General features: G+C 48.3%; 2 protein-coding genes and 2 non-coding genes across 6 annotated transcripts in view; 2 read left to right on the forward strand and 2 right to left on the reverse strand.

The window, feature by feature from the left end:
• Positions 1-1,885, forward strand: part of LOC130876999 (L-amino-acid oxidase-like) — a 49,068-nt gene extending 47,183 nt beyond the window's left edge. Inside the window, exon 7 of the mRNA XM_057773922.1 lies at positions 1,054-1,885. Within this exon, the coding sequence (XP_057629905.1) occupies positions 1,054-1,885 (832 nt within the window). The remainder of the gene's footprint in view (positions 1-1,053) is intronic.
• A 10,632-nt stretch (positions 1,886-12,517) lies between these two features.
• On the reverse strand, positions 12,518-12,589 carry Trnae-cuc (transfer RNA glutamic acid (anticodon CUC)). The gene has a single exon. It is a non-coding gene; the product is annotated as a tRNA-Glu (tRNA).
• Positions 12,590-12,809: 220 nt separating this feature from the next.
• On the reverse strand, positions 12,810-12,915 carry Trnal-caa (transfer RNA leucine (anticodon CAA)). The gene is made up of 2 exons: positions 12,878-12,915; positions 12,810-12,855 (listed from the first exon to the last, which is right to left on the reverse strand). It is a non-coding gene; the product is annotated as a tRNA-Leu (tRNA).
• Positions 12,916-17,484: 4,569 nt separating this feature from the next.
• On the forward strand, positions 17,485-24,631 carry Znf692 (zinc finger protein 692). 3 transcript variants are annotated; one of them, XM_057776558.1, is made up of 12 exons: positions 17,485-17,620; positions 17,944-18,131; positions 18,342-18,373; positions 18,931-19,194; positions 19,603-19,651; positions 19,743-19,865; positions 20,175-20,393; positions 20,481-20,558; positions 20,645-20,723; positions 21,755-21,869; positions 23,801-23,900; positions 24,008-24,631. In XM_057776558.1, the coding sequence occupies exons 2-12, from the start codon at positions 17,956-17,958 to the stop codon at positions 24,375-24,377; spliced, it is 1,605 nt and encodes a 534-aa protein (XP_057632541.1). In that variant the 5' UTR covers positions 17,485-17,620; positions 17,944-17,955; the 3' UTR covers positions 24,378-24,631. The 3 variants fall into 3 exon arrangements, with proteins under 3 accessions (XP_057632541.1, XP_057632543.1, XP_057632542.1); XM_057776560.1 differs by lacking the exon at positions 18,931-19,194; XM_057776559.1 differs by lacking the exon at positions 18,342-18,373 and having other exon boundaries at positions 18,986-19,194.
• The last annotated feature ends 297 nt before the right edge of the window (positions 24,632-24,928 follow it).

Below are 24,928 nucleotides of genomic sequence, written 5' to 3' on the forward strand. Positions count from 1 at the left end.
AGCCTTCTAATAGGCTGCCTACCTTGGGACTCCACTCTGAGAACCTCTGGATACACTAAGGGTCTATCGAGAGAGTGTGAGCCTCATCTGCACTGTGACAGGGACTGTGGCCTCAGCTCTGCTTCGAGGGACACTTGTCATCTTTCAGCCCAGGAAGACTTAGCAGGGATGCAAACCTGAGACTCCAGTCACCGTTGGTCACTGACCACGTGATCTGTAGCAATAAAGATAAAAGGGCGCCAGGCAAGGTGGTGCACACCTGTGATGCCACCCGAGGTAGGGGTGGGAGGATCTGAAGTTCCAGACTCAACAACAACAACAAAAAGATAAAGATAAACTGGTTTTGTGAAAAATGAAAATAAAAAACAGGCTACAGGACAGCTGAACAGAAGGCCCGGATATTGATTTATTTAGACATTCTGATCTTCTGGCAAGGACTCTTGCCCATCTTATCAATTTGAATACAAACCAAGAACTGCTCTGAAGGAGCGTGGGAAGGGAGGAAGTCCTAGGAAGTCTAAGTAAAACAGCTCAGTAGTGTTTAGCTTCTTTCCTTAAGCAGCCCCTGAGGGCATCATGGAAGGGGCTCTAAGAACCCGGGGCCAGCGCTGGGGCTCCAGCTCAGTTGCTAGACTGCTTGTCTAGCACACGTGAAGCCCTGGGTTCCTTCCTAAGCACCACTTAAAACTGGGAGGAGCAGCAACTGCCTGTAACTTCAGAACCTGGGAGGTGGAGGCAGGAGGATGGGAAGTTCAGTTTCTGACCAGGCATCCTGGGTGGCGAAAGGAGATAAGTGACCAGGGGAGGGGTTGTATGAGCTCAGGGTAGATGTATGCTTCCAATTTGGTCACCCCCAAGCAGTGCCTTTCTCTGGGTCCCTGGAGCTAATGGACACTCTGCTTGCCCTTGGTTCTTTGCCAACGGTTCGTCCCCCTAAAACATGGCTGGGACATGCCTGTGAAGGGACCGAGTCATTGTCCAGTCCCAATGGCCTGTCCTCTGAAGGCCCTGTCCATCAACCCACTCATCTCCCTCTTTGCTGCTCACTCTCAGGTTCGATGAAATCGTTGGGGGCTTTGACCAGCTCCCCCAGGCCCTACACAATTCGCTCCTCCCGGGGACTGTCTGGTTCAACTCCCCAGCTGAGGAAGTGGAGATGTCTGGCGACTGTGTCCACGTGACCTACCGGACACCTGACCCTCTGCAGCCCAGGGCGCGGGTGACTGCCGATTTTGTGGTGGTAGCTAGCACTGCCAAGGCTGCCCGGCTCCTCCGATTCCAGCCATCTCTTTCTCTCAGCAAGCAGGATGCTCTGCGCTCCGTCCACTACAATAGCGCCACCAAAGTGATCCTGGCCTGCACACAGCGTTTCTGGGAACACGATGGCATCTTCAGTGGGAAGTCGAGCACTGACCGGCCTTCCCGCTTCGTCTACTATCCCAACCACATCTTCCCCAATGGTGTGGGCGTCATCCTAGCTTCCTACACCCTGGATGATGACTCCTCGTTCTTCACTGCCCTGGACCACACCCGGGTGGTGGACATTGTTCTGGATGACCTAGCTGCTATTCACAATCGCAACAAAGAAGAACTCCGTGCCCTCTGTCCCTACTCCACAGTCAAGAACTGGAGCCAGGACCCCTATTCCATGGGTGGCTTTGCCTTTTTCACCCCTTACCAATATGTGGACTATGCCCAGGAGCTCAGCCAGCCAGAAGGGCTGGTCTTTTTTGCAGGTGAGCACACAGATATGCCCCATGGCTGGATTGACACTGCTATCAAGTCAGGGCTTAGGGTGGCAAAGAACATTCAGGAGGCTGTGGACTTGGCTTTGACAAGGAACCCCAGAAACACAAAAGAACACGTCCCCAAAAGTGAACTCTAAGCACCCATATGGGCCTCAGGAACTACAGTGATTCCAAACAAGTCTGTCCACCGGAAGACGATGCAAAACCCACTTTTACCCATCTTCGCTTTTGCTCAGATTTGACCCAAGGCCCATGACCCCTGGATCTATGACAGTAGATCAGGAAGAACTTGTGTCACAGAGATAAAAACAATAAAGCAATTATTGAATTTGACTTTCATTGTTTTATTTTTATTTTAAAAATTTAAACTTAAATTTTATTTATTCTCCCCCCCCCTCGTGTGTGTGTGTGTGTGTGTGTGTGTGTGTGTGTAAATGCCATGGATCGAGGCCTGGAGTTGGTTCTCTCCTTCTCCTTCTACTGTGTGGCTCCCAGGAATTAAGCTCAGTCCCCTGGCTTGGTGGCAGGCATCTTTAGCCTCTGAGCCACCTGGTCAGCCCAAGTGTTTCCTGACATTCTAGAGTCACCTAAATAATTTTAGAGTTGTGTCCTGAGGGCAGATGAGACCCTTGCCTTTCTTGGGCCTTGGCTTTTATCCTTTATCTAGTCCTAACTCTCTGGCTTACTTTTCTATTGCTATGGAGACACCATGACCAAGGCAGTTATTTCAGAGGGTGAGTCCATGACCATTGTGCTGGGAATCATGGCTGCAAACAGGCAGGTGTGCTGGAGCAGAAGCTAAGAATTCGCGCCCCTACCTGAAAGGAGGGGGGGGGAAGCTAACTGGAAGTGCTGTGGGCCACCCCAGTAACATGCCTGCTCCAACAGTAACATGCCTGCTCCAACAGTAACATGCCTGCTCCAACAAGACCACACCTCCCAGTCCTTCCCAAACAGTTCCACCAACTGGGACATCAAGTCTTCAAACATATGAGCCTATGGGGTTGTTCTCACTCACACCACTACCTTCCCCTCCTCATCTCAGTTTTCTCCCTTCCATGACTGAATATTTTTAAGACAAGGTTTCTCTGTGTAGCCTTGACTGTCCTGGAATTCACTCTGTAGACCAGGTTAACCTTGAACTCACGGAAATTCACCTGCCTCTGTCTCCAGAGTGCTAGGATTAAAGGCATGTGCCATCATTGCCCAGCTCCATGACCACATGACCAAATTTTGAGGGAAGTTGAGATGCTGGTCACTTGAGGCCACAGTGGCCAGCAATATGTTCCATGCTTTCCTGTGTTGTTCCAACGGCCTCAGTGGACATACTCTAATAGTGTTGTTTCTGGGATTTTTCACAGTCAAGACTTGGGCCCTGGAAGCCCCAATAAGTCAGGCTTGTCCACGCATTCTTTTTTTTTTTTTTTTTTTTTGGTTTTTCGAGACAGGGTTTCTCTGTGGTTTTGGAGCCTGTCCTGGAACTAGCTCTTGTAGATCAGGCTGGTCTCGAACTCACAGAGATCCACCTGCCTCTGCCTCCCAAGTGCTGGGATTAAAGGCGTGCGCCACCACTGCCCGGCTTTTTGTCCACGCATTCTTAACATACTGTTTAAGGAGACAAACAATGTGGCCAGCAAGATGCCTCAGCAGGTAAAGGCACTTACCACAAAGCCTGCTGACTTGAGTTCAGTCACCAGGTTCCAAGTGGTTGGAGAGAACTGATTCACAAGTTGCCCTCTGACCTCTGCACACGACCGTAGAACATGCCCCCGCCTTCAACACACACACCCATAAGTCCAGGTTCAGAGGATCCAATCCACTCTTTTGACCTCCACAGGCACTGCTCACATGTAGTACATGTACACACACATACAGGCAAATACTCAAATACATTGAAAATATCTTTGGAAAGAGAGTAAGCCAGGTATGATAGTACACATCTTTAACTCCAGCACTCAGAAAGCAGGGACAGAGGAAACTCTAAGTTTGAAGTCAGCCTGGTCTACATAGAGAGTTCCCAGCCTGCCAAGGCTACGTAGTGAGACCCCGTAGGAAGGGAGGGTAATAATGGCTGGAAGCAGAGAAAGCAGAAGTATTTGGTGTAGCCACATGGGGAAGAATAAAGTCAGGCCGTCTTCAGGGTTGCTGACACAGTGTAGATAGAAGGCACCATGTCTGAATAACCAAACAATCCTGTCAAGGTGTGGCCCTGCCCACACTGACCCATCAATGTCTCAGTTCTTCCGGGGAGACAAGCTCCATCTCTGCCTGGCGCCAGGCTCTGGCTTTTCCCCTCTCGCTGTAGGAGACTTCCAGAGGATTTCCAATCCCTTGGGGTCCATTGTCTCAATAGTCTAATGGTCAAAGACAAGGACCAAGGGTCTCTTCATTCTCACCAAAACCGTCTAGCCGTCATTCCAAATCCTTGGCTCTGTCTTATTCTCCTTTGCATTCATATAACTAGTGATTCACACGGGGAACCTGTCACAATGAGTAGGTTAGGTGTTTGATGAATACAATGTCTCGGAAGGCCCAGGACTGCATTCTGATTTGTGCGCCCTACTCCTCCCTGTCCTGGCAGACCCAAGAGGAGGGGTGTAGAGATGGCAGAGTTGATGCTGGCGATGCCTTCTAATCAGAGAGATAACGAGATGAAGGGTGTAGAGATGGATGGATGTGTTCTAGACGAGCCCGTCATTTGGCAGTGACTTGGTCTGAATTTTGCCCTGAAGGGAACTCTTGGGGTTTTGAGTTAGTCACCCTGAGGGTCACAGGAAGAGACCAGGTGGCTACATAGTGAGGTGATAGTTCAAAACCAAAGACAACTAGGCACTGTCAAGAATCTGCTGAGACCCCAGCACTCAGCAGGAGGCAGAGGCAGGTGGATCTCTGAGTTTGAGATCAGCCTGGTCTACAGAGCGAGTTCCATGATATAATTTTCTTCGGGCAGGGTAGGCATTATTTTATCTCCTGGGGTTGTTCACCAAACCACAACCATGACAAACAGCCCTGGTCCAAACCAGCCAGGTTCTCACCTCCGCAGCACACCCAGAAGGCATGTGGAGAGACACTCAGGCTACAGATTGTTTCTCCCAGGACTGACTCACCAGCTTTCTTAGTCTCTCTCTCCCCGCAGAGAGCAGCAAGCTATGTACTGTCACTTCGATCAAAGGCAGCTGAGGGGAGAAAGGATCTAAGCTGCCGTCCATCCCCGCGGGGGAGTCTAGGCAGGAACTCAAGCAACTGGTCACAGTCAAGAGCTGAGACATGGCCTGGACAGATTGGTCAGTGGCGAAGAGCACTTGTTGCTAGCTCATGAGGACCAGAGTTTGCTTGCCGGGAACCATGGAAGGTGGCTCACAAACACCTGTGACTCCAGCTCTGAGGGTCAGTGCTCATCTAGCTTCTTTGGGCACCTGCACACACATGTGTGCATACGTTCAAGAACATACACCCCAAAACATAACAACGTGAAGCTGGAGACATGGCCCAGTGGTTGCTCTTGCTGAGGACCCGTGTGCTATTCCCAGCACCCACATAGTGGCTCACAACTATCTGTAACTCCAGCTCCAGGGGATCCAATGCCTTCTTCTTTTGACCTCTGAGGGCACCAGGCGTGCACATGGTAGACATATCTACATACCTACCTACATACATATGTCTATACATACATGGAGACAAAACACTCATACAAATAAAATAAATCTAAAAAATTAAAAATAAATAAAAATTTAAAATTCTTTTTAAAAAGAGAAAAAAGAGAATAGATGGACGCATGCTTTGTGCTTAATAACTTTCTTTAGTCTTATAGGGGTCAGGGCACCAAAACAGGGAGTGGACTGCCGCTCTTCTAGACTGGGTCTTTCCAGGTAAAGCAACCAAGACGATCTCCAACAGACACCCCACATGAGCGGCTGTTCGGGGAGGCCTCGGAGCCTCTTACAATCCAGCTCCTTTTTCTTCCTCTTGGAGTTCTCACCAGAACTAGTTGACTAGACCCCGTTGCTGAAGACATCACATGCTCTCTAGGCGAGTGACAGAGAAATCAAATCTGCTGGCCAGTTGCCAGAGTGCAGGAAAGCGCAATGCAGGCGGCCGGGAGAAAAAAGCTTCGGTGGTCTCACCCAGCCGAGAGCCCAGCGAGCTAACCCACCAGCCTTCCGGGTAAGAGGTGCCCACTAAAGCCATACTGGCACGATTGCGAGGCAAACCAAACGCTCTCTGATAGGTTTTGAGGCCTGCTCCACAAAAGGAAACTCGTGCCTGGCACTGCAAACGTAGTTAAAAACCTGTGGCCAAGGAGGCTTAATGTCCTAGGAGGAACTCACCACTACTGTTCAGTTAACTCAGCATAGTGCCAAGGTGCCCTGTATGTACTGACACTCACATTCACCGACAATGCTACTCTCAGTCTGAGGGGATCTTTACAATGAACGGCGGTGAAGGCAGAGACACGAGGCTGCTCGTGGTGCCGAGAGTAAGTGACGGTGGACCCCTGTGTTCTAAAAAGAACACTGATACCGCCCCCTCTCACAGTGCAAAGGAAGCAATGCAGAAGAGGGAGCGGGAAGAATGTGAGACCAGAAAACAGGGAGAAGGGCTGTGAAATGCCCTCTCCTGAGCATGACATGACCATCGCAAGCATGGTCAAAGCGGCAGTGCCGACTGCATAAGGCTGGGCCTGGGTAAGACGTCAGTCATAGGTAGGGGAGCGGCCACGTAGCTTTACCTCTTCCTGTTGAACTATGGGGCTACTGATGGATTCTGGGGGTGGGACAGAAATGTCTTCAATTGTGTACCTACTGGTAAACCCACCAGGCTCCAGTGAACACTTTGAAATCCATGGTCACCCAGGCCTAGTTAAACCCAGGGGTAACAACAAAACAGGCATGAATGGGAAAGAGACTTGGGGGCGGCTATAAGGGTGGGAAGGAGGGAAGAAAGGGCCAGGGAGCAGCCAGAATGCACTACGGGATTATCAGAGAACTAAATGAATAGACTCCTTAAGGGGAAATAAAGAATTTAGGCTCAGAACAGGAGCTGCCTTCCTAAAGTTCACTCAAATAACCCAAGGAGGCCAGGCCAGGGGACTTCTCTCAATTACTGTTAAAAAAAATAAATAAATCCCAGCCCCTCTCAAGGCAGTGACTATTTATTAAAACTTTTATATTCGTTCTCATCTGGTAAATTCTTTTGCCCCAATGCCTCCCAGGCAGATCCCTGTGTGCTGAGGTTACCTTTGAGTAGCAGAAGTCCTCGCGAGGGAGCCAGCTTCTTCCCTCAAGCAATAAGGACTTCTCCGAACTGTCTTGGGGAGCCAGAGCGCAATAAGGATCAACCAGACTGCACCTTGACCAAGAGCAGCTATGCAGGCCTGGCTCCCTGCCCCACGTCTCCCCATTTAACCCTAAGGCTCACGCCAGTGTCACAGGGCTGGGCCGGAATGCTCACCTTCCACCTTCTTCAATTGCACTAAAATTTTTATTGTGCTATTTAAAAATATTTTAGATTATTTTTATATCTAGTGTGTATGTGTGTGTGTGTGTGTGTGAGTGTATACAGAGAACAGAAATAAATATGACTGAGCAAGTACCTCTATTGTAGGATGTAGAGTCCTTTAGGAATATATCCAAGAGTGGAGAGGCTGGGACATGTGGAAGTTTTTTGGGAAATCTCCACACGGATCGGCATAGTGGCTTAGCCCCCCACTCGCAGTGAGTGACGGCTCATAGTGGCTTAGCCCCCACTCGCAGTGAGTGACGGCTCATTTCCCCACATCCTTGCCATCATCTGCCATCAGTTCTTTTCCTGATAGCCATTCTGACTGGGTGAGGAGGGATCTCAAAGTAGTTTTAATTTGCATTTCCCTGGTGGCTAGTGATGTTAAGCACTTTTCAAAACACTTATTGGATGTTTGTATTTCTCCTTTTGAGAACTCTCTGTTCAGGTTGTTAGCTCTTTTTAAAAACTGAATTGTTTGTTTTCTTGCTTAGCTTTTTAATCTTTGTATATTCTAGATAGGGATCCTTTATCAGATATATAGCTGGTAAAGGTTCTCTCACATTCTGTAAGCTGATGGACTGTAGAGAAGCTTTTCAACTTCATGAGGCTGGTTCCATTTGTCAATTGCTGGCCTTATTACCTGAGCAACTGGCGTCCTGTTTAGAAAGTCCTTATTTCTGTCTAGGTCTTGAGATGATCACCCTACCGTTCCCGCTACTATTTTCAGAATGTGAGGTCTTAAATTAAGCTCCTTGGTTCATTTGGAGCTAATTTTTGTATACGGTGAGAGGTGAGGGTCTAATATCTTTTACAGGTAACACCCAGTTTTCCCAGCACAGTTCATTAAAGGAGACTGTCTTTCTCCAACACAGACTCTTGGCATCTCTGCGAAAAATCAGGTGTATGCGTTTGTACCTAGGTCTTCTATTCTGTTCTTTATATAAAGATATGGTTTTTGTTTGTTTCAGAACATGCTGTTTTGTTACTATGGCTCTGTATCAAATCAAATTTGAAATCAGGGTTAGGAACACCTCCAGCATTGTTGTTTTTGCTTAGGTTTGCTTTGGCTAGCAAAGATTGTTTGCATCTTCAGATAAAATTTAGATTTCTTTTCTATTTCTGTGATTTTTATGATTTTGAAGGGATTACACTGAATCTGTAGAGGGCCATTGGCAAAATAGCCAGTTTTGCAATATTGACTCTTCTGATCCATGAGCATGGGAAGCCTTCCCATCTTCCAGAGTCTTCGTGGGTTTCTTTCTTGACTGTCTTTAACATTGTCATTGTAGAGGTCTTTCACTTCATTGGTTAGGTTTATTCCAAGGTATTTAAAAAAAAATTGAGTCAATCTTGAGTAATACAGTTCCCCAGATTTCTTTCTCAGTATGCTGGTCATTGGTGTGTTGCAAGAGTACTGGTTTTTGTGTTAATGTTACAAACTGTCAGTTTGTTGAAAGTGTTATCAGCTCTAAGAGTGTCTTGGAGGAGTGGTTAGGGTCTCCCACTTAGAGAATCAGATCACCTTCAAGTAAGATACTTTGTTTCTTTATCCTCCCCCCCCCCAACCCTTCTTATTTGTTCTCATCTTACTGCTCTGGGACCTCCAGCTTTAAACTGAATAAGAGTGGAGAAATTGAACACTGATTCAGTGGAAAAGTTTCATGATTTTCTCCATTTAGTACAATGGTGGCTGCAGGTTTATCACGTTTTGCCTTTATTACGTTGAGATATATGTTTCTTCTATTCAGTATTTCCTTAAAGCTTTGTCATGAAGCAGTTTGATTTTGTCAAAAGCTTTTTCTACATCTTACTGAGATGATCACATGGTTTCTGTCCTTGTCCGTTTATACGATGTTTTATATTTAATATTTGCTTGTGTTGAACCATCTCTGCATCTCTGAAATCTGAAATAATGTCAACTTGATCAATGTGAATGATCATTTTGATGTGGTTTGGAGTTTGATCTGCAAGTACTTTTTTTTTTTTAAATATTTATTTATTTATTATGTATACAATATTCTGTCTGTATGTATGCCTGCAGGCCAGAAGAAGGCACCAGACCTCCTTACAGATGGTTGTGAGCCACCATGTGGTTGCTGGGAATTGAACTCAGGACCTTTGGAAGAGTAGTCAGTGCTCTTAACTACTGAGCCATCTCTCCAGCCCCTGCAAGTACTTTTTTGAGAACTCTTGCATCTATCTCCATCAGAGAGCCTTCGGTCTATAGTATTTGTGTGTGTGTTTGGTTTTAGCTTCAGGGTAATAGTGGCCTATCAAAAAGAGCTTGGAGGTGGTGCTTCCTTTCTGTTTCATGCAGCAGCTCGAGAAGCATTGCTGCTGGTTCTTTGAAGGTCTGATAGGATGCAGTAATGAATGAACCATTAGGACCTGGACTTTATTTGGTGAGCAAATTCTTTTTTTTTTTTTGAGATGGGGTCTCACTGTGTAACCCTGGCTCCCTGGCTGGCCTGAAACTCACTATGCAGACCAGGTTGGCCTTGAACAGAGATCCAGCTGTCTCCACTTCTTGAGCTCTGGGGTTAAAGCTGTGTGCCATGTTATCCAGCAGATTTTCTATTTTCAGTCTTCTCTTTTCTAGGCTAGTCAGGCTGATCTCCTAAAGGCCCCTTGTGTCTGAATTGCTACACTCCCTAATTTGGGAAAATTTCCACTACGATTTTATTGGGATGCTATTAAAAATGCGGTCAGAATGAAATCCTGCTCCTTCCATGGCCACGATTCTCAGATTTGTCTCTTCAGTGTCCATCCATCTAGGAAGTGCTGCTTATCCTTCCAGATCTTCTTCCTCATCTTTCAGATGTCCTGTCCTTGATCTGTCCTATTGGTGAGGCTTCCTGAAAGCATCTTATTTGATTTACTGTGATTTTCATTCCAGTATTTCAGTTTGTTTTTTCTTCAGTATTGCCATCTCTTTGTTGAATTCCTCTTTTTTCTATATTGCATTGATTTAAATATTTCTTTTTACTTAGTTGTTTGTGTTCTCTTGAAATTTGTTCTGCCTCCCAAATAAATGCTGGGATTAAAGATGTGTGCCGCCACCACACCTGTTCCTGGGAAAGCCAGGTTTAAGACCTGTTAATAATAGGTTGGGGATGATGGGTGGTGGTGACGCACATCTTTAATCCCAGCACTCTGGAGGCAGAGGCAGACAGATCTCTGAGTTCAAAATCAGCCTGTCTACAGAGCTAGTTCTAGGACAGTCAAAGCTACACAAAGAAACCCTGTCTCAACTGCCTCAGTTCCCCCATTACCCCTCCCCCCAAAAAAGAAAGGAAAAGATATGGGTTTGTCGGTATCTTGGCAAGGTAAAGGTTTTACTGTTGCAGAAGGGTTCACAGCTGCGTCAAAGCAAGCAATCAAGCTCACTCTGGATCCCCACGGGATTTTTACTCCTAACACTAGGGGCAGAGCTGAGCCTCAAAATCTTTTACAACTGGCTAACTTAAAGCAGAGCAGTTGATAAGCACACTGTAACCTTGATCACAGAAAGTTTTCATTTCAGGACTACCGTTGACTCAGGAGGGACTGGTGACAAATGGTGTTTTTTTTTTTTTTTTTCATTTTTTAAAAATGGTGTTTCAGGGCTGGAAAAGATGGTTCAGAAGTTGCAGAGTTAATTCGCTAGCCCAACACCCATGCCAGGTGGCTCACACAGCTCCAGGGCACACACCCATACATGTGCCCGTGAACACACATAGTTAAAAATATTTTTAAAATGTAATGGCATTTCCCTTGCCATATTTAGCCCTGGCAGAAAAAACAGCACAGGTCTTTCATAGTTCACACAGTCCTAGGCATACCGAGTACACAAAACAGATCTGGAGAGCTAGAAAAGGGGCCTAGGGAGAAATGAATACTTTGGTTGACAGCAACAGAAATTATGCTACAGATGCACAATCTTATGAAGATGCTAAAGATGTTAAGAAGGTAACAGGTGAGCCTGGAGACACAGCTCACACAGAAACACATGCCTACTTTGGGACTGAGCTCCAGACTGTGGGGGGGGAGGGGGAGGAGCCTGATATTTAGAATGTAAATGTCATCTAAATGCTTTCACTTGTTAATATAAATTATTTTCCACAGACAATGGAAATTTCTATAATGAAAAGCATGAACACTGTGGCCAGGAGGAGCTTGAATTTGGCCAAGTTTTGACTGAAGTTTTGCACTAAAATCACGAAGAATGTAGGAGGCCAGGCAAATGACAATGTTCTTAGTGTCTGTATGGAGTAACAGTGTGCAGCTTTCAAACGGTAGGACGGGAGATGGACCGCTGTGGATATTTATCTACCATCTGTCTATATCTCATCTATCTATTTATCTCCTAACTACCATTTGTCTATTAATCACCTATCAGTTATTTATTCAAAATTTATCATTCTATGATTAATAATTAATCTATAATTTATATAAGATAGAATAATAGATTATTAACAAATAATATTTTTAGTTATTTGTTAATAATCTGTCATTCTATCTTTTTATTATCAGTAAATCACCTATCATTTAAGTATTAATCATTTATCATTTTATTTGTTTGTTTGAGACAGGGTTTCTTTGTGTAGCCCTGGCCATCCTGGAACTTACACTGTAGACCAGGCTGGCATCGAAATCAGAGATCCACCTCCTTCTGCCTCCCAAATGCTGGGATTAAAGGCGTGTACCCACCACTGCCCGGCTCATTTGATTTATTTGATTATTCATTTATCATTTAGCTATCATTCATTTGCTAATTGATCTGTTCATCTATTTATCTATCAATCTATCTATCTATCTGTTTGTCTATTATCTATCAATGAATAATCTAAATCTAACTGTTTACCTATCATTTATCTGTTTGTCTATCGTCAATAATCTATCTTCAGAGTAGCAAAGACTGCGGCAAAATATTGACCAGCGTTGACTCTAGGTAAAGAGAACACTAGTGTTCGCAGCACTGTTTGAATTATTTCTACATATTTTCTAACCAGAAAGGCAAGCGCTGGCAGAGGAGCTGCTGTGAGGGTACCCTGGGTGTAGCAGGGTTCTGAGCAGGAGCCAGGCGGGGCTGGCGGAAGTATTGCTTTGGGTCGTATTTCAGCGTCAACGCCTCACTGCTGGTGTCAAAACCACAGTACGGTTCTCTGTTAAAACAGAAAGTTACCGAACTCGAACTCACTTTTATTTCTTAAACGAAGTATTCAGTCTGAGTTTTACTAAGTAATGAAACTTTTGGAAAATAAGGAAACAAAAAGCAAAAGAGTCACTTCCCTGACCGGGAATCGAACCCGGGCCGCGGCGGTGAGAGCGCCGAATCCTAACCACTAGACCACCAGGGAGGACATACTAGCTCTCCTTTCTAACAGCACTAGACTAGGTGACGACAGGGTTGCCGGGCAACTGCGGTGGCCAGGGAGTAAGCGACTAGGCACCTAGCAACTCGCTGCCCTGGAGGACCTGACAACGCCGGCTGCTGAGAGAAGTCTTGCACGGAAGGATCGGCTCCTGAGCGGAGGGAAATTAAAAAAAAAAAGAAAGAAAAAAAAAGAAAAGGAAATGTGTCAGAAGTGGGATTCGAACCCACGCCTCCATTCGGAGACCAGAACGCCCGTAGGGAAGGCTCACGCCTTGAGTCTGGCGCCTTAGACCACTCGGCCATCCTGACACCTGAAGTCTTGCGCCTTCCCGCTCATCCTGGAGCCTGTGCTACGCGCGCTTCTACGTGCGGCCGCCCCACAACGTCCCTCCCCGCTGGTTCCAGCGTCGTCGCCTCCTGTAAACCCAGAAAAGCGGTGCTGGGAGAGACGAAGGCAGCATTGAACCGCAGCTATGGACTGCACGGTCACCCTTGTTGCCTTGCAGACGCACCCAGCGATAGGGGCATAATCGACTGGGAGTCACACTAGGAGCTGCTCCAGGCTTCCCTCTCTGAGCGATCTGGCTTAGGCGAGGGTGGCTGCAGCAGCGGCGACACGACTCTGAGAACTTTAGCTTGCAAAGGGGAAAAGCCAGGATCTTCCGGAAGAACAGTCCTGGATCGGCTTCTCCCAGACACCCGACCCGTCACTTCTTTTTTCATGTAACCCCAAAACTTCCCTTTGCCCTGGTGAGCTGCTGAGGGAGATAATCGTTACAGCTATCCAACCCGCGAGAAAAAACCAAAACCAATCACCACCAACAAAACCACACAAGACTTTTGATAGGTAGAGGGGTCAGATCTGCCGGGGGAGGCCTCATTAGAACAATATTCTTTTGAAAAATATTCCTCAATAACTAATATACGCGGGCAGAGCGATTGGTTTAAGGTTATTATCCTCAGCTGCACAGTGAGCTCTGGAAGCGCGGGAGCTTGTCTCAACGAAATGAAGCAGAAGACTAGCACACGACCCATCCAATCATGAGTGTTATATATGTCGGGATTTTATTCAATTAATGAACGATGCTAAGGAAAAAATACCCTGCCCTTGTTCAACTGGAGAGGAAGGCTGTTCTATTGAGACTATGGCAGAAGCAGAGAGAAAGAACGCCGTCTCTCTTCAGGGCCAGCAAAGACAGCGGCGGTGGGGTGGGGTGTAGCCAGGGAAATGGTGGCCAGGGTGGGTGGAAAGTTCTTAAGGGCAGATGTCAAGGACAAGAGCATTCCCATTCAACAGGCCCTGTGGAATTCTTCCAAAAACCAAGCCAAAGTCTTAGACAGCAAAGGTGAGGGACGGTGATTAAAGGTTGATATAAAAAAGTGAGGACAGTGAGAAAAGGCTATCTCTAGGAGCGGGGGGGGGGGGGGCGGTAGCATCAGCTACCCTCCACGGACTAGTCCAGGAGATAAGTGCGGGTCAAGACTCAGGCCTAGTCAAAGGAAGGGTCCGAGGAACGTAACTGAAAGTTGGTTAACGATGATTTGTAGGACGTTAAAACCACACAGAGCAGAGTTTGAGATTTTAAAAATAATCCACTCTTTTGGGGTCCTCACGGACTGGGCGTAACAGTACCCAAAGTGGTGAATGGATGTTTGAATAAGTACACGGAGTAAAGAGAGAGCTGATAGACTCTGGTGAGTTCGTGTCTCCACTAGAATCAGTGCTTGACTTGACTTTCCTACTTTTTTGAAGCTGTCTTTTTCTTTGTTGGTTTTGGTTTTTAGAGACAGGGTTTCTGTGTATAGTCTTGGCAGTCCAGCAACTCGCTTCTCTAACAAGGCTGGCCAGGAACACACAGAGATCCTCCTGCCTTTGCCTCCATAGTGCTGGGATTAAAGGAGTGCCCCACTATCGCCAAGCAAAACTGTCTTTTTTTTTATTGCCAGAGCAAAAATTCTTTCTTTTAATAAACAAACAAACAAACAAACAAATAAATTAGAGATAGGGTCTCTCTACATAGCCCTGGATGTCCTAGAACTCATTAAGTATGCCTCGAACTCACAGAGATCCTCTTGCTTCTGCCTCCCAAGTGCTGGAATTAAAGGTGCACATTATCCTGTCTGGTTACCTTTCTAGCTTCAAGGGAAAATATTCTTAATTAAAAAAAAAATATGGGGATGTGTCAGGGTGTGGGTTTGTGTACAGAAGTGCAGTGCCCTCAAAGACCAGAAGAGGGTGTTGGGTCCCCTGGAGTTAAGAGTTACAAGTTTGGGACTGGAGAGATGGCTCAGTGGTTAAGAGCATTGCCTGCTTCCAAAGGTCTTGAGTTCAATTCCCAGTCAACCATATGGTGGCTCACAACCATCTGTAATGAGGTCTGGTGCCCTCTTCTGGCCTGCAGGCATACACACAGACAGAACATTGTATGCATAATAAATAAATATTAAAGAAAAAGAGTTACAAGTTTTAGTGGTCTGTTTTGATGTGAGTGCTGGGAACCAACTCTGGATTTTGGCAAGAGCAGAAAGCACTTTTAACTACGAAGCTATTCTTCCAGACCCATGAAGACAGACTTTAAATTTTTTTTTTTTTTTTTTTTGAGACATGGTCTCACTCTATAGCTCTGGTTGGCCTAGAATTCACTATGTAGACCAGGTTGACCTGCAAAACTCACAGAGATCCATGTACCTCTGTCTCCTAGGTGCTGGGATTAAGGTGTGCACCGCACCACCACATCTGGTGATCATCTTTAAAAATAAGAATTAAGTGTTCTGTATGCATGTAACACGTGTGGGCATGTGTGCCATGGTTCATGTTTGTGGAGGCCTGAGGACAAGTGTGCAGAGTCCATATTGCTCTCCTTAAACCCTTATGTATGTTCTAGGGATTAAACTAAGGCCGCCAGACTTGCTCAGCAAGCCGCGTTCATTGCGGAGATACCTCGCAGTCTATGGGGCGGGTCCTGGACATGGAAACATAGTTTCCTCAAACATCCGCTCCCAGAAACTGTGAAAACTGCTCTCTGTAGCAAACACCCTGCAGATAATTGTTTGACGCATTGAGATGGGAGATTGTCTGGATTACCTAAATTGATTGTTTGAAGCAGGCAAATGAAGGCTTGCCCTCAAAGGAGGCCATGTGACCATGGAGTCAAAAGCTGATGTGGCATGGTCAGAAGGCGGAGGATACTGGACACCACTGGAAGGCAGGAAAGGCAAGGAGAAAGTTCTTTCCGGGAGCTCTCACTTGACACGTGGCCCTGCCAGCACTTTGGTGCTGGCCTTCTGACCTCTTAAACTGCCAGGGAGTGAATTTCTGCCGTCTCCAGCTGTCACTTTTGTAGTGATTTGCCACAGAAAGGCGGCCAATAGTGCAGGTGGCTGGGAGTGAGGTTTGAGCTCATTCCTGTAGCTGTTCATTGTTGATACTCTCGTGCCAGGCACTGTCCTAAATTCTTTTTTAAAAAATATTTTATTTATTATGTGATGTGGGATTTCCCCCCCTGTATGCTGTGCATACCATTGGTTAATAAAGAAACTGCTTTGAGCCTATAGCAGAGCAGGGTAGAACAGAGCTAGGTGGGGAAAACTAAACTGAATGCTGGGAAAAAGAAGGCGGTGTCAGAGAGAAGCTATGTAGCCCCTCGGAGACTGAAACTTTACCCAGTAAGCCACAGCCTCCTGGTGATACACAGATTAATGGAGATGGGTTAATTTAAGATATGAGTTAGCCAGGAATACACTTAAGCTATTGGCCAAACAGTATTGCAAATAATATGGTTTCTTCGTGGTTATTTTGGGGCTGAGCAGCTGGAAACAAACAAGCAGCCTTCCTCTAACAATTATCTGTACAGTGTCCTGTCTGCATATATGTCTGCATACCAGAAGAGGGCACCAGATCTTATTATAGATGGTTGTGAGTCACCATGTGGTTGCTAGGAATGGAACTCAGGACCTCTGGAAGAGCAGTCAGTGCTCTTAACTGCTGAGCCATCTCTCTCCAGATCTCTAAATTCTCAAGAAGTGTATTAACTCAATTAACCATGAAGGGCCAACTAGGCAGTCAAAGGAGTCTGGAATCCAAAGAGGGAAGCCAGAAACATAAACCTTGTGGGCCATCAATGGGTGACTTATATAGATCACCCCCAAAGAAAGCATCCAAAAGAGCGGCTTGCCAGGGTCTGAACCTGGCGCACTTTATCCTTTGGTAACAGTTGATTCCCAGAAGAAAGGCCAGCAAGGAGGGAGGAAACCAGGAGTAGGTGAAGTCAGAGAGCGAAGCTGAGGAGAAAGTGGGAGGAATGCAGTGGCAGAGGAGGAGAGAGCTAAACTCTCCTGCAACACAGAGGTGCGGTCCTGTAATCCCAGTACTTCCGAGGTGGAGGCAGGTCAAAGTCACCTTGACTTCATAGTGAGTTGGAGATGAGTCTGAACAACATGAAACCTTGTCTTAGGCAAAACAAAAAACAAAAAGTGACCTCGAAAATCCCCGTTGCGGTTGCTTGATGGAAATAGTTCCGTCAGAGGCATTTGTAGATAGATACTGTGAAATGAAAGTCTGCATACAATCTAGGCAACTTCTTGAAGGAATGTTGATAGTAACAGGTTATGGGCTGCAGCTGGAGGGTGGTCTAGCAGTTCAGAAAGAGTTCCAGTTGTCTTCAGGAGGGGAATGCTGCAGCTAGCGTTTGCTTGGTGGCAACTGAGAGGCAGAGATGCTAGCAGAGAAAAGAGCAGTTGACTACTGCAGGCTCCCCTATCATCCAGGACCAGGGCTAACTACAATTCCCGGTAGGCTTTGCGAGGGGCGCACGGCGGCGCGCAAGCGCAGGCCTCTGGCCTCTTGCAGTAAGTCCGTCTGCAACCTGCGACGCCAAGGGGGACTGTTTCTTCTTAAAGGAGAAACAGCGGCGGCGAGCGCGGTGGGCCCCGGTCCTCCCGCGGCTCTCGGAGTGAGCACGCGGGACCGGGAGGCGCACGCGCAGTCTAGGCGAAGGCGGGTTGGGGCGCGCAGGTAAGACTCCGGCGTGGGCCCGCCCGGTGCCCAGGCAGTGCGGGTCGGGCCTTTCCTTGCATGGGAAGCAGTGAAGAGGCCGAGGAACGGCTGCACGCAGACCCCACCATCCTGGGACAGGGAGAACAAATTTCCCAGTGGTGTTCTCTTGTCCCTGCCTGCGACCCCCGTACCCCAAGTCCCACCCTGGCTCTAAGAATGGGTAGCTGGATCCGAGAGTCGCGAGTGCTTTGGAGGCAGTATGCTCGGGTCCCCACTCAGTGCAGACGGAGCTGGGGCTGTGTCTGCCCGGCACTCCCCGACGGCACCACGTCCTCCCGCAGACTCGGGCGCGCATGGCCTCTCCGGTGACAGATGCTTCCCGCCGGCGGCGGGAGAAGCGTAGGCTGTTGGACGCGCGCCGCAGCAAGTGCCGCATCCGCCTGGGCGGCCACATGGAGCAGTGGTGCCTCCTCAAGGAGCGGCTGGGCTTCTCCCTGCACTCACAGCTCGCCAAGTTCTTGCTGGACAGGTTAGGGGCCGGGACTGGGGTGGGCACCGAGCCAGAGCGCCCAATCTGTTCCTACGGCCTCGGTTTTCTCGCTTAGTCAGGGCAGGCTGCTCCTCCCCTACAACCTCAGCGAATGGGAGGTCTGTAGGGTTGGCCCCTTGTGTCTGAGTGTCTGGGTGCGGGTGATTAGCTTCCTAGATTCTGAGCTGACCCCAAGCTCTTCTCTGGCAGGTATACTTCTTCTGGCTGTGTCCTCTGTGCAGGTAAGTAAAAGATGGCAACAGGTAGTGGCAGCTCCCAGAATCTTATGCTCAAAGAGAATTGGATCAGAAGCCCGTAATGAGTTTGGGAAGGGGACGAGCCCGAAATAGCGTGGTGCAGCAGCCTTTGGGAAGAGAGCTTTGTCTCAGGACCTTGGGGTGGGTGTGTCTAGGTTTAAAGCCAAAGCAGAACAACAAGAGCAAAACAACCAAAAGCAAAACTCTCCAGGGACTGAAGAGAGGGCCCAGAGGTTAAGAGCGGGTGCTGCTCTGGCAGAAGACCCAAGTACATTCCCTAGCACTCATGGCAGGGAGCTCCCAACTGCCTGAAACTACAGCTGCAGGGGGACCCAACACCTGCATTCATGTGCACACCCCCTCTCCCCACACTAAAGCTAATTAAAAATAAGATATTTTTAAAAAGAGTACTTTAAAAATCGATAAACCAGATTTGAACTGAGGTTGCCCATGGATGGATTTAGAGGGCTTAGGATGCTTTGAGTGGTTTTCTGGGTGAGAGAGATTTCCAACCTTGCGTGACTGCAACATCTTACCTCCAGGTCCAGAACCTCTGCCCCAAAAGGGTCTGCAGTACCTGGTGCTCCTGTCTCATAGGCATAGCCGGGAGTGCAGCTTAGTGCCTGGGCTTCGGGGGCCTGGAGGTGGAGATGGGGAGCTTGTGTGGGAGTGTTCAGCAGGCCACACGTTCTCCTGGGAACCTTCTTTGAGTCCTACACCTTCAGAGGTGCCTAAGCAGCACCCCCTTACACAAACTACCGAGAGAACCTGGTGCTCAGAGGCCAGGAGGAAGCAGGAGCCTGAAGGTGAGTAAGGAAAGAAGGGTTGTGGAGAAAGAAAACAGTTTTCCAATCTTCTCTAGCTGAGAACTGGTTTATAAAAATGATCTTGTTATTTGTTAATTAATATATTGATTGAGGCAGGGTCTCATATAGCCAAGGGGCCTTGAGGTCCTGGTCCTGCCTCCACCTCCTGAGTGCTGCAGTTACTAATAATGATCCTTTTGTGCTAGCAAGGAAATATATCATCACATGCATTGTTAGGTATAGGAAGCAAAACCATAGTGATGGTTGACAGAAACTAGAAATAAGGTGCAAAAGAGAATGCATTTGTAAAAAAGTACCACCTAGCAAACCAGGTTGCCATTGGGAAGAAACTGTCCTCAGTCTTTTGAGCACAGGCCTCCTTCTCTTATGACCTGCTTGTGCCGACAGGTTTGGACCATGAGCAGCATGAAAGGACTCCAGAGACCAGGCTGTCCAGGTGAGGACGGGAGGTGAGGGACAGGCTAGACCTGCACAGGTATTCGGGGTGAGGTGGCAGTTTCTCAGGATTGTCTTTCATGAGCTTGCAGGGGACTAGAATCCCCACTGGAGACCTTCCCACCCCCGGAAGAGGAACAGGATGTGGACGAGGATGAGGATGAAGAGCTGCTCAGTGATGCCAGTCCATGGACCTACAGCTCCTCCCCAGATGAGCCAGTTGGGATTGAGGGAGGATGCTGAACAGACTGACAGAGGGAGGAAGCAGCTGGCTCCTTATAATTCGGAGATGTGTCAGCTGGAGGGATGGACTTGTTGCAGGGTGGGCAGGGCAGATGTTGGGGAAAGTGAACTGTAGGCTTTGAGTTGGGAATGTGGGAAAGGGATGAAGTCTGGGGGAGGCTGAGAGCATGAGACCCCACTGTGGGAGTTGGGATTTTTTTCCATTTAAGGGCTAGGGCTTGGTTAGGACTGACTGATTGCCCAGAGGGATAATGTCCTCCTCCTCCTTCTTTTCTTTCCAGTAGTGAACCAGATGTCCCTAAGCCGCCTCCATCCCCTGTTACCCATACACCTAAGGAGGGAGAGATACCACCAGTACCTGCAACTCTCCCCGCTCCTTGTGCTGTTCTTTCCTCACTGGCTTCTCCAGCTGCTCTAACATCAGATGCTGAGGTTCAGCTGGATCTCAGAAGGACCCCTCAGGCCTCTGTAGAACTGCAAATGACCGAGTCTCTGGACAGGTAACCTGATGGCTGAGACAGAGAAGGCCGGGGTGCCCTGGGATGTGTCACTCTTGAGGTGCTTGGCTGCTTCTTTGCTACCCATAGACCTGGGAGTCAGGCCCAGTCTGATCCGAACCCGACCTGGGATGAGGACACTGCCCAGATTGGGCTCAGGAGAATTAGGTAGGACTGGGGAGATCGGACTGTGGGGAGGGGAGAGGTCAGGAGTGAGGCAGAGCGCAGGAGTCTTGCTCCCATTCTCCCCACAGAAAAGCTGCTAAAAGAGAGCTGATGCCCTGCGACTTCCCTGGCTGTGGAAGGATCTTCTCCAACCGGCAGTATTTGAATGTGAGGGACACAAGCCGAGGCCTGCGGGACCACTGGGGTTGCGGGTGGGGTGGAGAAAAAGACACTCCTGGGCTGTGGTGTAGATATAACTTAGTTGTAGTGCAGCTGTCTAGCATGTGCAAGGTAGCACACACAGCTTTTGGTGTAGAGGTGTAGACCCATGCTCCACAGTTAGTAAGGGCTTCTGGCCCCAAGTATAGGGAGGGCCAGAGAGATGGTGAGGTGTAGGTGGGCAGAGTAGACCTGAGAAGGGCACCTGCAGGTCAGACTTGAGCCTCTTATGTGGGGGACTGCAGCTGCTGCTGCCATTAACTCTGGGAACAAAGGACTAGAATGCGGAAGGCATCCAGGACTGCATGAGCTAGGATGAGACTAGATCACATAAGAAGGACTTGCTCATTGGGAAGTTCAGTTCGAAGGACTATCTGCCAGGTGGGGGTGTAGCTCAGTGGTAGAGCACCGGCTTGTCATATGCCAGGTCCTGGATCAGAACCCCAAACTGAAAAAAGAAAATAGAAAACAAGAACTCCCTCCCCCAAACCCAAAAGAACCCTTTTCCTTCAACAGTGCTCTACTTTGAGAGCCTATGAAGCCTGTGTATTTTCAAAGCAGGTTTAGGAGAAAGCCCCACCTTGGTATGTATAAATAGCAGTAGCCAGAGACTGCAGCACATATCAGTGTGGGTCATCATATTCACCTAAACTACACTCTGTCTCTGACAAACAAAGCAAGATAGATAAACCATGAGTGTCACTCAGATGTCAATTTGTGCAGGCAATTCTGTGGCCATGCAATAATGGTGTGTAAGGAAGTGAGTGGCTAGGCATCCAGAGGGAGCAGGTGAGGGCAGTTAGTGGTCAGGGTGGAAGGACAGTTGTGCTACTTAGGGCATAGGTCAAGTGGTGGCCCAGACAATGACAGAACTGTGGTAGGAAACAAGGGTGGAAGAGGGCCTACCTGCCCACCCAGCTCAAGTCAGTCTCCCTGCGGAGGCAGCCATCCTTTTGCCTCGTCTCGTCACCCATTCTTAGCACCACAAGAAGTACCAGCACATCCACCAGAAGTCATTCTGTTGCCCTGAGCCAGCTTGTGGCAAGTCCTTCAACTTTAAGAAGCACCTAAAGGAGCACGTGAAGCTGCACAGTGGTGAGTGCTGGACCCTTCAGCTCCCTGGGGAGGACGACAACCCTTAGTCCCTGTGTGCTATTAGCCCTTGCCTGCTTGAGACTATTGTGAAATGTCTACTCTAGTCAGGTAGGGCCATGAAGAGATAAGAAAGAGGGGAGAATGGAGAGCAGGAAGGGCAAGTTGTTTCTGTGGTCAAGGCTTTGCAGCAAAACCTGAGTGAAGTGAGGAACAGAGGGCAGCACATGTGGGAAGCATCCATGTGTTCAGGAATGGAGAGGAGGCCTCGAAGGCCACAGTAAGGATGAGTCCACTGTGAGCTCTCCCAAGGTAGGGAGATAGCTGACTTTCAGAGATGACTATGTGGAGAATCTGGACTCTAGATGAGTAGAGATGGTTGTACACTGATGGTAACGGCTTGGGTTTGTCCAACATAGTTGGTGAGCGGTACCTGAGGCTCTCACAGGAGTGCAAAAGGGCTGTGTGAGAAAGATGGGTGAGCTGCAGGTGGGACTGGCAGGGGAGAGGGTGACTAAGAAGATTCTGGCCTGGGCAGCTGGGTAAAAGGTGATGATGAGTCCCTGAAGGCAAACAAGGGACTGGTGGGTAGGAATCTGGGTTAATATATGTTAATTAGATGTCAAGATGTAAGATGAGATTTACAGAATGAGCAGAAATCTGTCATGAGTATAAGGGTAGTGTTTGGAGCCATGGGGCTGGAGTGTGCCTGCACAGGAAGGAAGGAAGTCTGACATGGTACATCTGCCTTCAGAGCTAGGCCAGAGGGGAAGAAGGCAAAGAAAGCGGCAGTGCAGAAACTGCTCAAGGAAGCAGGGAGGACAGGCTGACAAAAGCTGCAGGCCAAGGAAGGAGTGGGGCCTAGGTAACAAGGCAGTGTGACAAGAGCTGTGCTCCGGGGATGACAGTAGGAGTGTCGGAGAGAGCAGTTGCTCTCTTGGGACAGAAGCCGTTGTAGAACTCATCAATAAAAGGAAAGACCGTGGGGGAGGGTTGAGTATTTATGCACAGGACAGGGGGTAGGTTTGGCTTGAGTAGGACTTTTACCAAGCAAGTACTCCAAGGGACAGGATAGATTGGTAATGTGAGAGAAGGCCACAAAGACAGCTGAGAGGGGCAGGGGCTATGAGAAGGTAGGAGGGATGATGGTGACCTGGAATCATCAGCTTGTCACACTGGACAAGGCGGGAGGACCTGGTTGGAGCTAGGAGGCTTGAAATGTGTGAGGTGGCATGGTGCTTGGGAGTGATGTCTGAGCAGAGCGGAGGATGAAATAAATGACGAGGAGACAAGGGTTCAGAACTGCTGTATGACAGCAGATAGAGGAGAGGATGTGAAGCCAGAGCTTGTGGGAGGCGCAGTGATGGAGGAAAGAGTCTGCAGGTGATGGCCAGGTCTTCAGAGAGCTGTGAGATAGTCTTAAGATGCAAGGATGTTTCTGCTGCAGGCATTTAGGTTTAGTGGCAGAGAGGAACCACAAAAGCCTGAGGGCTGTTGATCAGTAACAATGGTGACACCAAGTGCTGCTGGAATTAGCAAGTTCAGTAAAAGGAAGACTGGCCACTTGTAGACACGGCACTGGGGATGGCAGATACAACATGCACCTGGAAGATTTCTGGTCCTGGGTATGTGCCTGCTACTTGGTACTTCCTGTCCACACAGGCCTCCAGCTCTCCATTAATTACTCCTTTGACAAAGATGCAGTCCAAGGCCCCAGATAGGGGAGGTATGCCTGTGCCTAGGAGACAGTCAGAGCTAGGGCTTAAAGGTGTCAGGAGTGCAGTTTTAGATGCTCTATTGTCTGTCTCACTTAGTTTTTAGGACCAGTCAAGTATTAGGACCCAAGACTCCTGAGCCCCAGTACTCGCCTTTTGTTGGGGATGGTGGGCTAAAGCCTGAAGACAGGTGACTGAATGTCCCTTGTGTGCCTACAGATACCCGGGACTACATCTGTGAATTCTGTGCTCGCTCTTTCCGCACTAGCAGCAACCTTGTCATCCACAGAAGAATCCACACAGGAGAGAAGCCCCTGCAGTGAGTGCCAGGGGCCATGGAGGGAGCTGGTATCTGGCAGCCAGGAAGTGGGCAGCAGAACCTCCAGGGAGGTGAAGGTGGACCAAGGCTTCTATCTCTGGCTGCAGGTGTGAGATATGTGGGTTCACTTGCCGTCAGAAGGCCTCTCTAAACTGGCACCGACGCAAGCATGCAGAAACTGCAGCTGCCCTGCGATTCCCCTGTGAGTTCTGTGGCAAACGCTTTGAGAAGCCAGACAGTGTGGCAGCTCACTGCAGCAAAAGCCACCCAACCCTGCTCTCTGCACAGGAGTCACCTGGCTCTTTGGAGTCTAGTCTCAGCATCTCTGTGGCCAAACCCCTGCAATCTCCTGAGGGCGCTAGCCTCTCTTCCTCTTTTGACTCTAATTCTGCCCTCTCAGCAGCCAGCTCTTCACAACCTGGGCTGCCAGATCTCAGGGATGCAGAGAAAAGTCAGATGGTGGTCCCCAAGAGCTAGGTATTAAGAGTGAAGTTGAGGGTAAGGCACAACTGGGCTCCAGATACCTTGCTTTAGCATTCCTCAAGGAACAATAAATGGTATTTTATACAAATGTGGGCAGAACAAATGCTTTGGTGTTAGAGAGTTAAGAATCTGAGAAACTGCCGGGCGGTGGTGGCGCATGCCTTTAATCCCAGCACTCGGGAGGCAGAGGCAGGCGGATCTCTGTGAGTTCGAGACCAGCCTGGTCTACAGAGCTAGTTCCAGGACAGGCTCCAAAACCACAGAGAAACCCTGTGTCGAAAAACCAAAAAAAAAAAAAAAAAAAAAAAAGAAAAAAAGAAAAAAAAGAATCTGAGAAACTGCCGGGCGGTGGTGGCGCACGCCTTTAATCCCAGCACTCGGGAGGCAGAGGCAGGCGGATCTCTGGGAGTTCGAGGCCAGCCTGGTCTACAAGAGCTAGTTCCGGGACGGGCACCAAAGCTACAGAGAAACCGTCTCGAGAAACCAAAAAAAAAAAAAAAAAGAATCTGAGAAACTTTTGAAAACAGGATGTTAGCTGTGCCAAA

Source organism: Chionomys nivalis, chromosome 7, assembly GCF_950005125.1.
Source record: "Chionomys nivalis chromosome 7, mChiNiv1.1, whole genome shotgun sequence".
In the NCBI taxonomy this organism is placed as follows: Eukaryota; Metazoa; Chordata; class Mammalia; order Rodentia; family Cricetidae; genus Chionomys; species Chionomys nivalis.

What these genes read in the sequence shown, in the direction of transcription:
- Znf692 (XM_057776558.1), top strand. Translation starts at nt 17,956, where the DNA reads ATGGCCTCTCCGGTGACAGATGCTTCCCGCCGGCGGCGGGAGAAGCGT. An exon ending in ATGACCGAGTCTCTGGACAG is followed by an intron (nt 20,394 to 20,480) that starts GTAACCTGATGG and finishes TGCTACCCATAG; the next exon opens with ACCTGGGAGTCAGGCCCAGT. An exon ending in CCAACCGGCAGTATTTGAAT is followed by an intron (nt 20,724 to 21,754) that starts GTGAGGGACACA and finishes ACCCATTCTTAG; the next exon opens with CACCACAAGAAGTACCAGCA.